Source organism: Nanorana parkeri, unplaced genomic scaffold, assembly GCF_000935625.1.
Source record: "Nanorana parkeri isolate BGI_ZX_2015 unplaced genomic scaffold, ASM93562v1 scaffold31, whole genome shotgun sequence".
In the NCBI taxonomy this organism is placed as follows: Eukaryota; Metazoa; Chordata; class Amphibia; order Anura; family Dicroglossidae; genus Nanorana; species Nanorana parkeri.
The window spans coordinates 1733558-1748861 of record NW_017306299.1 but is presented as its reverse complement, the minus strand read 5'-3'; the positions used below and the strand labels follow the sequence as shown (position 1 = coordinate 1748861).

Here is a 15304-nt window from a genome sequence, read left to right as displayed (position 1 = left end):
ATTTCAAAAAGTAGAAAGTTCAGATGAGACTGATTGGTTAGTGCACTCCCAGGGTGGTGTAGTCAATGGTGGCCAGTGTGGTGCTCCCATACTGATTGGGTATCCGATTGTAAGACTGAACAGGAGAAAGAAGAGGGTGGGAGCACAACAGTCTGGTGCCAGGTGTGTGGATGGGGAGTGATGAGTAAATGAGGACGTGTATATGTGGTGTGGTGAAAGGGGATGTTGAGCACTTACATGTGATGGGTGGTGTACATACAACTGCAGAAACTCTGAACTTTGTCATTGCTTTCCTTCTACATTGGTTTTTGATTGGGATTCCGTGCAAGGACCAAGACAACACCTTATGACTTCCTTCCAGCCCCAAAACGCAACTCCACGACCACACCAACAGAAGTTTCACATCACCACACCACCCATCACATGTAAGTGCTCAACATCCCTTTTCTCCACCCCACATATACACATCCTCATTTACTCATCACTCTCCATCCACACACCTGGCACCAGACTGCACTCCTGACCCCTTTTTTTTCCTGTCCAGATTTCAAAAAGAAGTAGGGCATAGTTCCTAGTGGGTGGGAGGCCTGTACCTGTAGGTGGCGTTTGCACAGTGCAGGGGCAGGTCAGATCTATCGAAATATTATGTTATCTTGTAATCTTGCCAAGCTAGCAATGACTGCATATGAATATTTTATGTACAGAAGTTAGTAGATCTTACCTCCTCTCAGGTCAGAAGATGCTGCAATGTAGGCAAAGGTGTCCAGGTTTATAATGTCAATAACGGGACTCACCACACGAGTTGGGTTCTAAACCAAAAATACATTTATAAGAATTCAGCATTCTGGAAATACTTTGTGTCTCAGCCAGCAAATTATCTACAGTGAGGGGAATCTCAGACTTTCACATGCAATGTCCGGAAGTGTCGGATAGCAGCGGCACTGGAAGAGCAAAGTTTTTCCTCGCCTACCCACCAGACAAGGTAAGTATTCTTTTACATGATGCCTATAATGAGTTCTTTTAGGATATCAACATTATGATCCCCCATATAACTGTCACTGTTCAGTCTCTCACCTCTTTAATTCGTTGTAGGAGAGGAGGGAGCCAGTCCTTGTTGACTTCACAGTGGCTGTCCAGAAAGGTAAGAACTCCGGCCTTTGCAATGTCTGCCCCTCGGACTCGGGACCGGATCAAACCTGTACAATAGAAAACTCTGATAAGCAATGGGTAACCCCAGTCCCATTTAAAGCTGAACTTCAGGAAAAGATCAAAACTACCCTGGCTCCCCCCCCCACATTGCAAGGGTTCATGCATCCATTTGTGAGCATGTTACCATTAAGGAGCAGTTTTACTTACCTTATCCATCACTCCCACATCAAACAGTGCTCTCCTCTTTCCATTGATACTCAGGTTTGTGGACAGGCCATCAGCATCCTCACTTACAATGCAAGACTGCTGGTTGTGCACTGTATGTGATAACATCAGAGTGCAACCAATGGACGGAGCATTAGTCGCATTCTACGTCTGTGAAGAAGCAGCACAGTGATAAGCTCATTTCTTTGTCATTCTGCTCACTCCTTCAATCAGCATACCTCTTGTCAGCACTTAAACTGATAGGCTCCTTGTGCTGCTTGCATGGAGTCGAGCATGGGAGGAGGTTATGAGGGAGCAAGAGAGCAGGAGGTTTTGGAAGAATCAAAGAGGATGGATTGGGTGGTATTGTGAGACAAGGTTGGTAATGTAGCTCAGGGTAGAGTTGTAGATGGCTTTGTATTAGGGATGCACCGATATATCGGCCGCCGAAACATATTGGCCGAAAATGGCACTTTTGTCATACTGCCGAAAGTGCCATTTTCCTGCCGATACATCCCTGCTTTCTTTCCTCCCCGCTGGGCGCTGCTCTGTGTCCCAGCAGGGAGGAGAGAAACTGTTACAGGCTGCCAAGTGCTGCAGGAGGAGAGTGCTGTGAGCGACCGGCGTCTCCTCCCACACCGCTCAGCCTCCTATCACAGTCCGGCAGAGCGGTTTGTGGGCGGAGACAGGCTGAGCTCTCCTCCCAACACCGCTCGATCAGCCTCCTGTCATAGCGTGTCAGAGAGGAGAGCAAGTTACAAACACTCAGCGATCAGTGATCGCTGAGTGTTTGTATATAATTGAGGACATGATATGTTTACTATATCCTCAATTATGAATGAATGGGAAGTGATCTACATCACCTCCTGTCCATTCATAGTTGTAGTTATAGTAAACATACCATGGCCTCATGTTATCAATGAACAGGAACACTCATAGAGGATTCCTGTTCATTGATATTAATAAAATGGAAAAAATTTAAGTAAAAAACATTTTCGGTATCGTTTTCGGCCTGAAATTTTTTTTTACTTCAGTTTCGTTTCGGTTTAAAAATTTTCATTTGGGTGCACCTCTACTTTGTATGTTGTTGTTTTCAGGATTTTGAATTGTATTTGCTGGGTGAGCACGAGCCAGTGGAGGGATTAGCAGAGAGGGGTGGAGGACAATGAATGGTGGTAAGGTTGTGCATGACTTTTACTGTTAATATCCCTGTGCTTACCATATGGCCCATAAAATAACTACTGTATTTGCCAAGCTGGCCCAAAACGAACATCCCTAATCAGCCCGCTGGATGTGTGGTAATACTGTATGTACGGTAGCTTCGGCTACATAAAGTATACTGCCCTGAGCCAATCACGGCGAACGATGTACACAACATCTGCCAATCCAAGCAGGCTTTGTATTCATTAATAGAATACTTTGCTCGCCGTGATTGGCTCAGCGCGGTATACTGTATGTAGCCGAAGCTATCATACATACAGTATTACCGCACATCCAAACGTGATGTTTTTAAATGGTGTTGCCTCGGAAGTGGGGTAGTCTTATATGACGAGTATAGCCCAAAACCTATGTTTTAAGTGGAAAATTAGGGGGTCGTCTTATACACCCAGTCGCCTTATACGCCAGAAAATACGGTAATATACAGTAAAATATCAGACTAAAGTCTTGTAAACTAAAAAAAATAATAATAAAACCATTATAGTTAAAAAAAAACAAAAACACTAAAGCCTTCTACTTTTTCTTCAAAATTACCTTTTATGTCCTAAACTCTTGTGCCGCCTTGCTACATCAGCGAGGCAGACTCAGTGGAAGCCATGTTTTATCGGTGTTCCGCTTGCCCTGCCCTTCTAGACCCCATAGCAGTCACATATAATTAAGCCCTTGATTCATCTCTCCGCGTTCGCTATAACATTATAAAACAGAGACCCGAGCAGTAAGCCGTGTATTTACAGCGACTGTTCCCCAGCTATATTTATCGTGGCGTATTTTATACAAACAACTCGGGAGCTATGAAACATTGTCTGCTAGAACATAAAAACGACTTTTAAAATTCAGGATTTGCAGGGTTCGGAGGTAATACGCTTTCTTCCTGTACTTTGCCGTCTCAGCAGGACTTGGGGGAGAGGAGGGATTCCAAACTTCCATCTCAACCATTCATAATGGAGATTTAATGTATAAGCTGCGCTTTGTGGGGAAAATCAGGCACTGCCGCAGGCTGGAAATGCTTGTAAAACCTCAAATGCAATTGTTCATATATGAATTTTTATATCTGGGCATAATATAATCCGTTTATTGATGATATGTAAATAATGTTCTTTCGTTGACGGAATGCCTGGTGGCCACTTTGCAATGCAGAATGTTAAACCGTATTTAGGGAAAAAAAGTACTTTGTTGTTTGTTTGTTTTTAATGTAATCTTTTTTTCTGCATAATTAGGCGGCATGAAAAATATATTTCTATTGATTCCTCTTTGAAGGGGGGTTCTGTTTCATTGATCTCATGCTCTTCTTTTAACAAGCACGTACATTTTGTTTTTCTTATATTCTTTTTATCATTTTAGTAATACAATGCAGTCCCTGAGTTACAAACATCCAACTTACATACGACCCCTAAGGAAGCTATTACTGTACAACAGGGGTTCACAGGCTGCGGCCAAGGTGTACCGCGCAGCATTTCAGTGGTTGTAATGCTACCACGCTCGTGCCAACGAGGAGTGCCCGCCTTTTTGGGTCTGGTTCATAGTACTGTATATACATTACTGGAAGTGGGCTCTTGTTAGATGTGCAGACGAGGGGTGCCCACCTCTTCTTCCGGGTCACTGTGGGGTTTTTACTGCTGTCTGTTTACTCATTAGGTAAATCCAATTGTCACAGGGACAGAAAGTGAGGTGAAATCTTCTGAACAGGGGTACACACAGCTAAACAAACTTTACAGGGGGTTAAGCCGTCCCTATGCTATCCAAAACTAAAAAGAAATTGTGCCTTTATATATTCTTCCTAAAAATAACCCAATATGAGAATTTATAAAGTGCTTCGATATTACCATAAAAAGTTCCATATACTTCTAATGTAGAAAAAAAGTTTGACAATAAAGTTCAACTACAGCCATCTCTTTTTCAGTTTTGGTCATAGTGGGGACAGTTTAGATCAGAAGAAGGCAACCTTGGCACTCCAGCTGTTGTGGAACAACAAATCCCATGAGGCACTGCAATACTAACAACCACAGGCATCACTGCCAGAGGCAAATGCATGATGGGCTTTCTACTTTCACCACAGCTGGACTGCTGAGCTTCCCTTCTCCTGGTTTAGATCATCTCTCAGCTTTCCATTGTTTTTCCCATGGCCGAAGATTCTCTCATTGGAGTATATCAGTAGCACTTCCCCATCAGCAGTTTCTATGTAAATGAAACCTGTATACCGTGATTGCAAGCTTTGTTGATAAATACATTGTAAGAATTTTATTGTTGCAATGTATTGACGCCGGTTATTTTATGTGAGTATTAAAAGAGAACTATGGGGTAACCTTTTTATCCCAAAGTTCTCTTAAGGGTCACAGGAGGACATATACTAGAGTCCGCCCGTGACCCAAAGCTCAGCATATAGCAGGCTATTGCCCGTGATATACCTAGAGTGCCACAGCCAGGACGGATCCTGACAATGCTGTCGAGTTCCACCCAGCTGCGTGAGTGACAGCTGGCTCTGCCTATCTAGAGGCAGCTCCAGCTGTACCCGCCCCCTCCCCTGTCCGTTCCGCCAGTCAGCGCTATACCAGACCTCTGTCTAGGAAACAGGATTTGGCATTGATATTGTGCGTGGGGACCACATTTTTTTAAAACATTTTTACAATTTCACTTTTTACATTTTTAGATTGGGGTGCCCCAAAATTTTAAATACTCTTAAAAGGTGCCATTTCTGATATAGGTTTGGAAAAAAAACAAAAAAAACTGCTGAGCTAAACCTTTTCCAGTTCTTTCTAAAAGTTTTTTTTGTAAAGTTTGGGCTAGCGTTCGACTCTGAATCTTCTTTTTCAACACATGAAATACACACACCAGAAGTTCCAAAATATAAATAAAGTCTGCTATCTGAAACCTGCGCCGGTTCATTCAATAAAACACAAGCTATAAAAGTGACACTTGCCAGAGAACATCGAAGCGCAGGAGAAGGCCTCCATCATTTTGATAACTAATTTAGCTTGTTCCACCGAGAAGAATCAGACTATGAATTTTAAACAGATTCTGATCTGCTTTACTGAACATCGCAGGCAAAAATCTCAAACCGTCAAAGGAAGTTGCTTTCAAACTTGCCCTGCTTACAGAACCAGGACGGCATCAGCAGAGACTGGCAGATACATCGGATTAGAAAATAGAGCAGCAAGGTAATTTAGCGCTCCACAGAAATTGATAAAGCAAAAAACTTGATAATTATTCACCAGTATAAGTAGACCTGATTATTGAAACAGAACTTTATGAGACCCAATTATACAAAAAGTTACATTCTATAAAAGTGTTGACCAAACTATGTGGTATGACTAAGGCCATTTGAGGCAGAAATGCGTCAGTGGTTGCTTGCAGTTTTTATGCTCATTAACCACTTGAAGACTTGAAGTGTTTACACCCCCTTCCTGTCCCGGACATTTTTCAGTATTCAGCGCTGCGGTACTTTGACTGACATTTATTCCGTCATGCAACATTGTACTGAAATTAATTTTATATCATTTTTTGGAGACAGATAGAACTTTCTTTTGGTGGTATTTAATCACCACTGGGGGTTTTTATTTTTTACTATATTAAGGAAAAATCACTGAAAATTTTGGAAAAAAAGTTTTATTTACATTATGTTAGGAAACAATTATTATTACCCAATTTTTTGGTACAATATAAAAGACGGGATCACGTCAGGATCTGATGGATAAAGGCTGGTCTAGCGTATACAGTACTCTGATTTTTCTAGGTGTCCGACAATCCCCTGCTGGGTCAGACTTATATAACTCTGCTATCATCAAAGCTCATGACCTCTGCTAGTTATAAATCTCTAGCTCTGACTCAGCAGGGGACTTTTAGGACCTCTGCAGAGCGACCGCTGCTTCCACACAGAGAGCAAGGGTCCTTCTCTGCACCATGCTTGCTTTTCCGTTACGGTTGTGGCTGTTTTCTAAAGCATGCAAACTGTAAGACTGTGCACACCTTTGGGGGGAATTTATTGACTCTGAAGAAGGAGCCCATAATAACCAATCAGCTTCTCTTTTCAATTTGTTTAGTTAAGCCCTGAAAATGAAAGATAAAACATGATTGGCTGCCATGGGCAACTGCCCCAGTTTTGGTTTGCTCCAGTTTTGATAAATCCCCCCTCCTTGTGTTGTGCTGCACCTGGAATGTATTTAGCTGATTACAGCTGAAAGTTCAATTGGGCTTCTATGGCATCTGAAATTCGGGATCAACTACAAAGACTACCAGTGGCCATTTCAACACAAATGACATAGGTGTGGTCCACTGTTGTCAACACCAGGAAGACCCGCACTGATAAAGGTAAGCAGCCATCGCTGGAGTGCATGTAGACAGGAAGTGACTGTAAAGAGTCTAAAGGGGGGGTCAGCAGCACAGAGATGGATCAATGGATCGAGACAGAGAGAGATCAAGAGATTCAGAAGGAGATCGAGAGACAGAAAGAATTCGAGAGAGAGAGAGAGATCGAGAGAGAGAGGGATTGAGAGAGAGAGAGAGGGATCGAGAGAGAGAGGGATTGAGAGAGAGAGAGAGGGATCGAGAGGGGGATTGAGAGAGAGATCGAGATCAAGAGATTAAGAGATGGGATCGAGAGAGAGAGGGATCGAACGAGAGAGAGAGAGAGAGAGGGGTCGAGAGAGACAGATAAAGGGATAGAGATCAAGTGATTGAGAGAGATATTGAGAGATCGAGAGAGAGAGATTGAGAGAGAGAGGGGGAGATCGAGGGAGATCAAGAGAGGGATCGAGAGAGAGAGATCATGATTTTTTAATATATGCCTAAATGCATTGTTGCTAAATCAAAATCTTCATTTCTACACAAGGCAAGCAGCGTAATGTTTACCCCTACTCGGCAGCAAGGGCGGCGCTGCTTGAGACTAGACCGAAAATGTACAAACAAATGTCACTTATGTTTACATGCATAATTATTACTTTCCAGCCTGTTGGAAGAATTGAATTCTAGCCGTCGAAATTGTTTTACTCTGGGCTAGATCATCCGGCGACAGCTTTGATCTTGTCTCTACATAAATCATCAGCCCGCGTTTCTTCCTCGCCATGACAGATACACGTGAAATACGCCGCAGACGTTCACTCATTTCGCATTACGGGGTAAAGCGGGCCGACGTAATGTCACACACTAACAGGAAACCCGGCGCTGCTCTATTACCGCCAATCCGGCTTGTTAGCGCTGTTTATTCCGAAACAGAAGGGAATTGATTTTATATCAGGGGCCCGGAAATTGATGGATGATCCAGAACCTCTAGGAGGAATAAGACGCTGTATTTTTTAGCCTCGCCATATACTGGAAGGAGAGATATACAGTGCAAATTACATTTTATACACTGCTAAATCCACCATACTTCATTTCCACCAGTAAGCGCCAAACAGGAAGATAAAAGACATAAGTGGTCTTCATTCATTTCAGGGGGACGGGAACGTGGAGTTTTCGTGTTCCCGAGAGGAAGAGCTCTGCGAAAATTCAATTCCAGATCAATGTGATAATTAAAGTAAAAAAAGAAGAGTTGTATACAGTACGGGGTTGTTACAATTAAAAGGAAAGTCTACGATTTTGTTTTGTTTTGAAGAGACCCTGTCACCAAAGTAAGAGGCGTGAGAGGGCGTGTTTAAAGGATGAGGGGGCTGAGACAAGACCAGTCACCCTGCACAAGGAGAGAGAACAGCAGTGGCCGGTCTTTATTACAGGCAGCTCCAAATGTCACACTGAATTACTGCACAGATGTGGAAGAAATACACAAAGCTCACCAAGATTCAAGGAAGGATACACATAGTTACATAGTTAGTCAGGTTGAAAAAAAAAGACACAAGTCCATAAAGTTCAACCTATAGAAAAAGAAAAGAAAAAGAAAAGAAGAAAGAAGGAAAGAAAGAAAGCGAAACAGAGAAAAAAAGAAGACATTGGCATGGCTCCCAGAGACCTTTGCATCATGGGATTTGTAGTTTCACCACAGCTGGGGGGCCAGTGTTAGCCCACCCCGATGTAGAAGGTGGATTTTAAAGATAGGCTCATTCAATCTATTTTATGGCCTTCAACTTTAGAGCTATAGATATAAAAGGCACAAATTACCGCAGCTCTGTTTTCACTGACACATCATAAAATGTATTTTTTTAATATTAATCACTGTAAGTACCTAGATGTGACCTGGTAACAGCCTCTCGCAGTCCCTGTACAGCAGAGCTCAAAGTAAGAAAGGAAAAAGCAGCACAAGGAGCCAAACTGTTCATGGAGCATGCCGATAGCAGGAGAGAACAGAGAGATGAGCTCATCACTCTGCTGCTTCCCCTTCACTGTCCTGTCACAGGCTGGGGGTGGGTCCATGACAGCAAAGACTCAGAGGAAGTGAGTTGGCCAAATGTCTAAAGACACCTAGTGGTAGAAAAGTACTGCAAGGGACAGAAGGTTGTAAATCTTGTAATGGGCTATTATTTTTTTTTTACTAAAGTTCTGCTTTAACGAAACTGCAGTTAACCTTGATTTCTAATGTCATTTGGTAGCTATTCATATAAACATTCAGCTTGTTCCAGACGCTTCCTGCCAGCATAAAAATGTTTCTGGGCTTATCAACGGTTCCAGAACACCTTTCCCACATTCATCTGATCTGTCGTCCCTCAGCATTAAAGCCGGGCGATCTATTTGGTGATTAGCACGTACCTTCCCTCCGGTCGTTGCGTAAGCACTTCACTTTGGGTAACTTGCACAGGAGTTGGCAGTCATCGGCTGTCAAAACAAAATTAGATGAGTTAGCGGATGAGCGTGGGGTTATCTTCAGTATACTGCACAAAAATCATTCAGGTCACGGATGACTGGGAAGATTTCATGTTAGAGGAATATTGTACATATGTTTGTAATGTAATCATATGGAAAAAAAAAACTCTAATATAATATAATAAAATAATAATAATAATAATGACAATTATTATTATTATTAATACATAATACTAATTATTATTATTCCTATTTTTATTCTTCCTCATTATTATTATTATTAATACATAATACTAATTATTATTATTCCTATTTTTATTCTTCCTCATTATTATTATTATTAATACATAATACTAATTATTATTATTCCTATTTTTATTCTTCCTCATTATTATTATTATTAATACATAATACTAATTATTATTATTCCTATTTTTATTCTTCCTCATTATTATTATTATTAATACATAATACTAATTATTATTATTCCTATTTTTATTCTTCCTCATTATTATTATTATTAATACATAATACTAATTATTATTATTCCTATTTTTATTCTTCCTCATTATTATTATTATTAATACATAATACTAATTATTATTATTCCTATTTTTATTCTTCCTCATTATTATTATTATTAATACATAATACTAATTATTATTATTCCTATTTTTATTCTTCCTCATTATTATTATTATTAATACATAATACTAATTATTATTATTCCTATTTTTATTCTTCCTCATTATTATTATTATTAATACATAATACTAATTATTATTATTCCTATTTTTATTCTTCCTCATTATTATTATTATTAATACATAATACTAATTATTATTATTCCTATTTTTATTCTTCCTCATTATTATTATTATTAATACATAATACTAATTATTATTATTCCTATTTTTATTCTTCCTCATTATTATTATTATTAATACATAATACTAATTATTATTATTCCTATTTTTATTCTTCCTCATTATTATTATTATTAATACATAATACTAATTATTATTATTCCTATTTTTATTCTTCCTCATTATTATTATTATTAATACATAATACTAATTATTATTATTCCTATTTTTATTCTTCCTCATTATTATTATTATTAATACATAATACTAATTATTATTATTCCTATTTTTATTCTTCCTCATTATTATTATTATTAATACATAATACTAATTATTATTATTCCTATTTTTATTCTTCCTCATTATTATTATTATTAATACATAATACTAATTATTATTATTCCTATTTTTATTCTTCCTCATTATTATTATTATTAATACATAATACTAATTATTATTATTCCTATTTTTATTCTTCCTCATTATTATTATTATTAATACATAATACTAATTATTATTATTCCTATTTTTATTCTTCCTCATTATTATTATTATTAATACATAATACTAATTATTATTATTCCTATTTTTATTCTTCCTCATTATTATTATTATTAATACATAATACTAATTATTATTATTCCTATTTTTATTCTTCCTCATTATTATTATTATTAATACATAATACTAATTATTATTATTCCTATTTTTATTCTTCCTCATTATTATTATTATTAATACATAATACTAATTATTATTATTCCTATTTTTATTCTTCCTCATTATTATTATTATTAATACATAATACTAATTATTATTATTCCTATTTTTATTCTTCCTCATTATTATTATTATTAATACATAATACTAATTATTATTATTCCTATTTTTATTCTTCCTCATTATTATTATTATTAATACATAATACTAATTATTATTATTCCTATTTTTATTCTTCCTCATTATTATTATTATTAATACATAATACTAATTATTATTATTCCTATTTTTATTCTTCCTCATTATTATTATTATTAATACATAATACTAATTATTATTATTCCTATTTTTATTCTTCCTCATTATTATTATTATTAATACATAATACTAATTATTATTATTCCTATTTTTATTCTTCCTCATTATTATTATTATTAATACATAATACTAATTATTATTATTCCTATTTTTATTCTTCCTCATTATTATTATTATTAATAAATAATCTCTATTGTTATACAATATCTACAATTCTGCCTCACTAAAAGGGTGATTGTGCAGCCTTGGGGGGCCCCCATGACACCTTTTTGACCACATGTCCTATGCTATTTTTTTTTGACAAACTCACGGCACACCAAGAGGATAAAATGCAGAAGTTTAATGCCATTTGGACCCCCTGGCTGAAATACTTTTTTTCCCATTGGGTTTCAAGAGAATTCTCTTTTACTGTGATTGCTTATATATGAGGCTTTTTCAGTGGTCATCGGATAGGTCAGTGCGGCCCAAGGTTGACTGTCTCTTCCTTCAATGGTCCTTCCTATCCATTCCCTCTCCCCCCTCCTTCTCTCTTTCCTTCTCTTCCTTCCTTCTTTTTTTTTTCTTCCCCCTCTGGTAGATTTTTCTAGACTGTTTCTCGATTTTTTTTTACCTTTCCCGGGATTTTACTCAACCCTGAGTGCTAGTTCACACCAAGCGTGTTCCAGGAGCAGAGCAGAGCAGTTACAGACCGGACCAAAACTGCGTCCAATGGATTCCAATGGTATTTTGGTCTCTAGTTCACACCGCAGCATTCAGTTCCCGAGCATGTAAAAAAAACTGCAGCATGCCCTATTTTACATGTTCTGGAACGGCCCTGAACACGTCAAAAATGCAGCAAAACACACTGCACTGCGTAGAGACTCATGCAGATCTGATCTGCATTTGGTGTGAAGGAGTTATGTCGCTCCATGCACCTTATATATGGATAAGCAAAACAAATGGCAAACACACTCATCAATTTGTTACCAGCTTGGAAGGGCTTTAAACAGTAACAGCAAAAAGTTTCCCAGCACACTCACCAGCCAGCTGGTAACAAATTGATGAGTGCATTTGACATTGGTTTTGCTTGACTGATTTGGTGCAGTGACGCATGGGGGTCTCAGCTGCCGTTGTGATGTGCGGGGTCCTTTGTGCGTCCCGCAAAAGGTTGGGCTTCCTCCTGACAAACCTGCACCCAATTTTATATTTTGCCACATGTGCTCCAAGATGGAGACTCTCATAGTTTAGAGTTAGGACCGCACTATATAGAGGTGCCTTGGCGCGGCTGTGCGGCTTTCACATTTTCTGCAGAAGACGTGTATCCAAATCTCTGCTTTAACCTTAGTTTTTTGCATGCTGGCTGGGTCAAACCAAAGAGCACATCATCAACTGCTCCTCCAGCATAGTCATATCAGAGCTGCCTGCTGGAGGACTATAGAAGGAATATATGTTAATTGCGGTAAAATCTATAAACCCAGTTTTGAGAAAAGTTTTTTGCATAAGTGAGAGGACAATTCAGACTTTTTTTTATTATAATAAGGGCAGATATTTTGGTTGGAGGTATGAACCCAGGAGAGACCTGAACAGAAGGTTCGGAGGCAAGAGATGGATGCAATGGTGTCCCTACCCTTTTCGCCACCTAAGGCCAGGGGGGAAAGGGTGTGCGTGCTGGTGGTGCATGTAACCAGGGAGCGAGGAGGGTTGGAGGGTGCTGGTGGTGCATGTTATGTGGGAGGTGCTGGTGGTGCATACTGATTGGGGAAGGTGGCCTCTGATTCATTTCAACACCTAGCTCTGGCCGCCGTCCCACCCAGCTCACTTACAGTCCATGTACCCATTGCACTCCGGACCGCTCATCCATTCAAATAAGATGGATGCATGGTAGTTGACGGATGGCCACCGTATCAGTGATACGAAAGCATATGGACACCAGCACTCCAATAGCAGATAGAATACATTGATTTATTGACGTACGTGCAAAACATACTTAATGCGACGTTTCGGGGTCACGTAGGATCCCCTTCATCAGGCAGAATAAGTGGAACATATTCTATCTGCTATTGGAGTGCCGGTGTCCATATTCTTTCGTACCACCCAGCTCACTGACGTCACAGGTTACCAGGAGCTGGGTGGGATGCTACCAGAGCATTCCAGGTTGCTAAGAGCTGGATGGGGTGATGTGTATCGCCCTCACACATCTCCCCACCCAGCTCTTAGCAACCTGCATTGTTCTGGACGGAAAGGCACACTGCATACATTGCTGCCATGCTGCTCTTCCTGCCACCCTCCAAAGAGATGCTGCCTGAGGCTCAGGCTTCCTCATTATAGGTGTGCCTCTGGATGGATGTACACTGAAGCAGCTTCAGTGACCAGGGTAGGCCTAGATGTAGAATTGTACCAATGTCTCTGAGCCCTTATTATGCTCTTAATTATTTGTATTTCAATGTAGACATGTCTTTCAACATTTGCATGTAAAACAAATGGAAAAGCGCACTACCTGGAGTACCAACTATTGGGGACGTGGGCACAAGTGATTACAATAAAAATTGATAATAAAGAGTTAAAAAACAGTGTGCAAGCTCTATGGTAAACAGGGTGATCCATTTTTGATCTGAAGCCGCACGCCACCCCCACCTCCACACCATCCTCCCCCACACAGCCCCCACTCAACCAAAAATTCTGAGAAAGTCAGACCCCCTTTTCTAAAAAAAACCCCACCCCTCAGGAGAGCGCTGTCACACAGGACTTGTATCCTCAATTTTTTCTATTCAAGTTCAGCATGTCGTACAGTCTGACTTACTGACACTCATCACCACGCACTGCTGTTGCGGCCAGGTTGGGCCATCCCAGTCCGCACAGCTCTAACATCTGATCGTTCCTGCCAGCCCTATACCATCTAGGCACGCATTTATCCATCCCATCGTCACCCTACTTTGTACCCTGGCCAAGTCACGCTCCACACGGGGATCACAGAGGATTTCCTTCTGAGACACAGGGACACCTTAAACGTAAGTCTCTCTTTACAGTAGTAGCGCTCTAAATATATCTGTGTATGTCGTTTCAACATTTGCATGCATTCATGTCTCTGAACAATATAACATTTTATATACATCTGTTTTGTGTTTCTCTTTGGCTGACAAGCCAGTGAAGAACTTACTGGACAATATTATTTGTTGATTAATATTCATATCATTTTTATGTCTGTATTATCAATAATTGTCTTACAGTTTACAAATGGACAGCAGGCTAATGTATTGGTCTCCAGCAGAAGAAAGGTATGTGAAAAGATGCACTAGATGATTTTGCATTTGGAATCCCACACTTTGTAAGTGATTCTGTTTTTTGAGGTATTTAAACATTTTTGGTAAAGGTGCTCCCACACAAACAGGGGGCCCCCAAACAGAAGAAGGAAGTCTTGGGTAGATTTAAATCGAGAACAAATGGGACACCAGCACATCTAGTCCAGTATCATATTTTATTTAAAAGAATCAATATGATGAAACAGCCAATGCATTTTGGGTGTTCACAACATGCCCCTTTGTCAGGGCTAGAACACAAGTAGAAGAATAATTGTAATAACTATGGCTTCCTTCCAGATATCATAGAGATAGCGCAAAATATATACGGTATTTAAAAAACATATACAACAATCAAGCAAATTCATGTTGTGCATCCAAAACAGTTTAGGAATGAGGTTATATATAAATCTATCAAATATATATATACATATACACAGAGTTCATAAACGTCATCGGTTTTATTTAATAGGAATAATGATGAATAAACAACTCAATAATCATCTGCTGTAAAGTTATCAATCATGTAGTTAATTTTATTGAGTACTGTGCCGATGGTCATTTTATGGGGTTGTAAAGTTATATGTCTATATATATAAAATGAATTAAAGTGATATTTTTATTTATATTATAGAGATAGAGAATTTCAGTTTAAAAAATTAGGGTAAATATTTCTTATAGTAGTGGAAGTTAAGCCTAATGGAAATGGCATGTGGAAACAAATATATAGAAATGTGAGTCACCTCAAGTTTTGCCCTCGATTTATAGCTTGTTATATAAAATTCCTGTATTTCTAATAAAAAAAATAAAAAATAAATACTAGTTGCT

The 15304-nt window shown here is 38.9% G+C and overlaps 1 protein-coding gene across 1 annotated transcript in view; it reads right to left on the bottom strand.

The window, feature by feature from the left end:
- The window catches only part of GALNT14 (polypeptide N-acetylgalactosaminyltransferase 14), a 340982-nt gene that overhangs the window by 52269 nt on the left and 273409 nt on the right, over positions 1 to 15304 (bottom strand). The window contains exons 5-7 of the mRNA XM_018568393.1: positions 9244 to 9309; positions 1075 to 1196; positions 722 to 809 (exon numbers count right to left, since the gene is read on the bottom strand). Of these exons, the coding sequence (XP_018423895.1) occupies positions 722 to 809; positions 1075 to 1196; positions 9244 to 9309 (276 nt within the window). The remainder of the gene's footprint in view (positions 1 to 721; positions 810 to 1074; positions 1197 to 9243; positions 9310 to 15304) is intronic.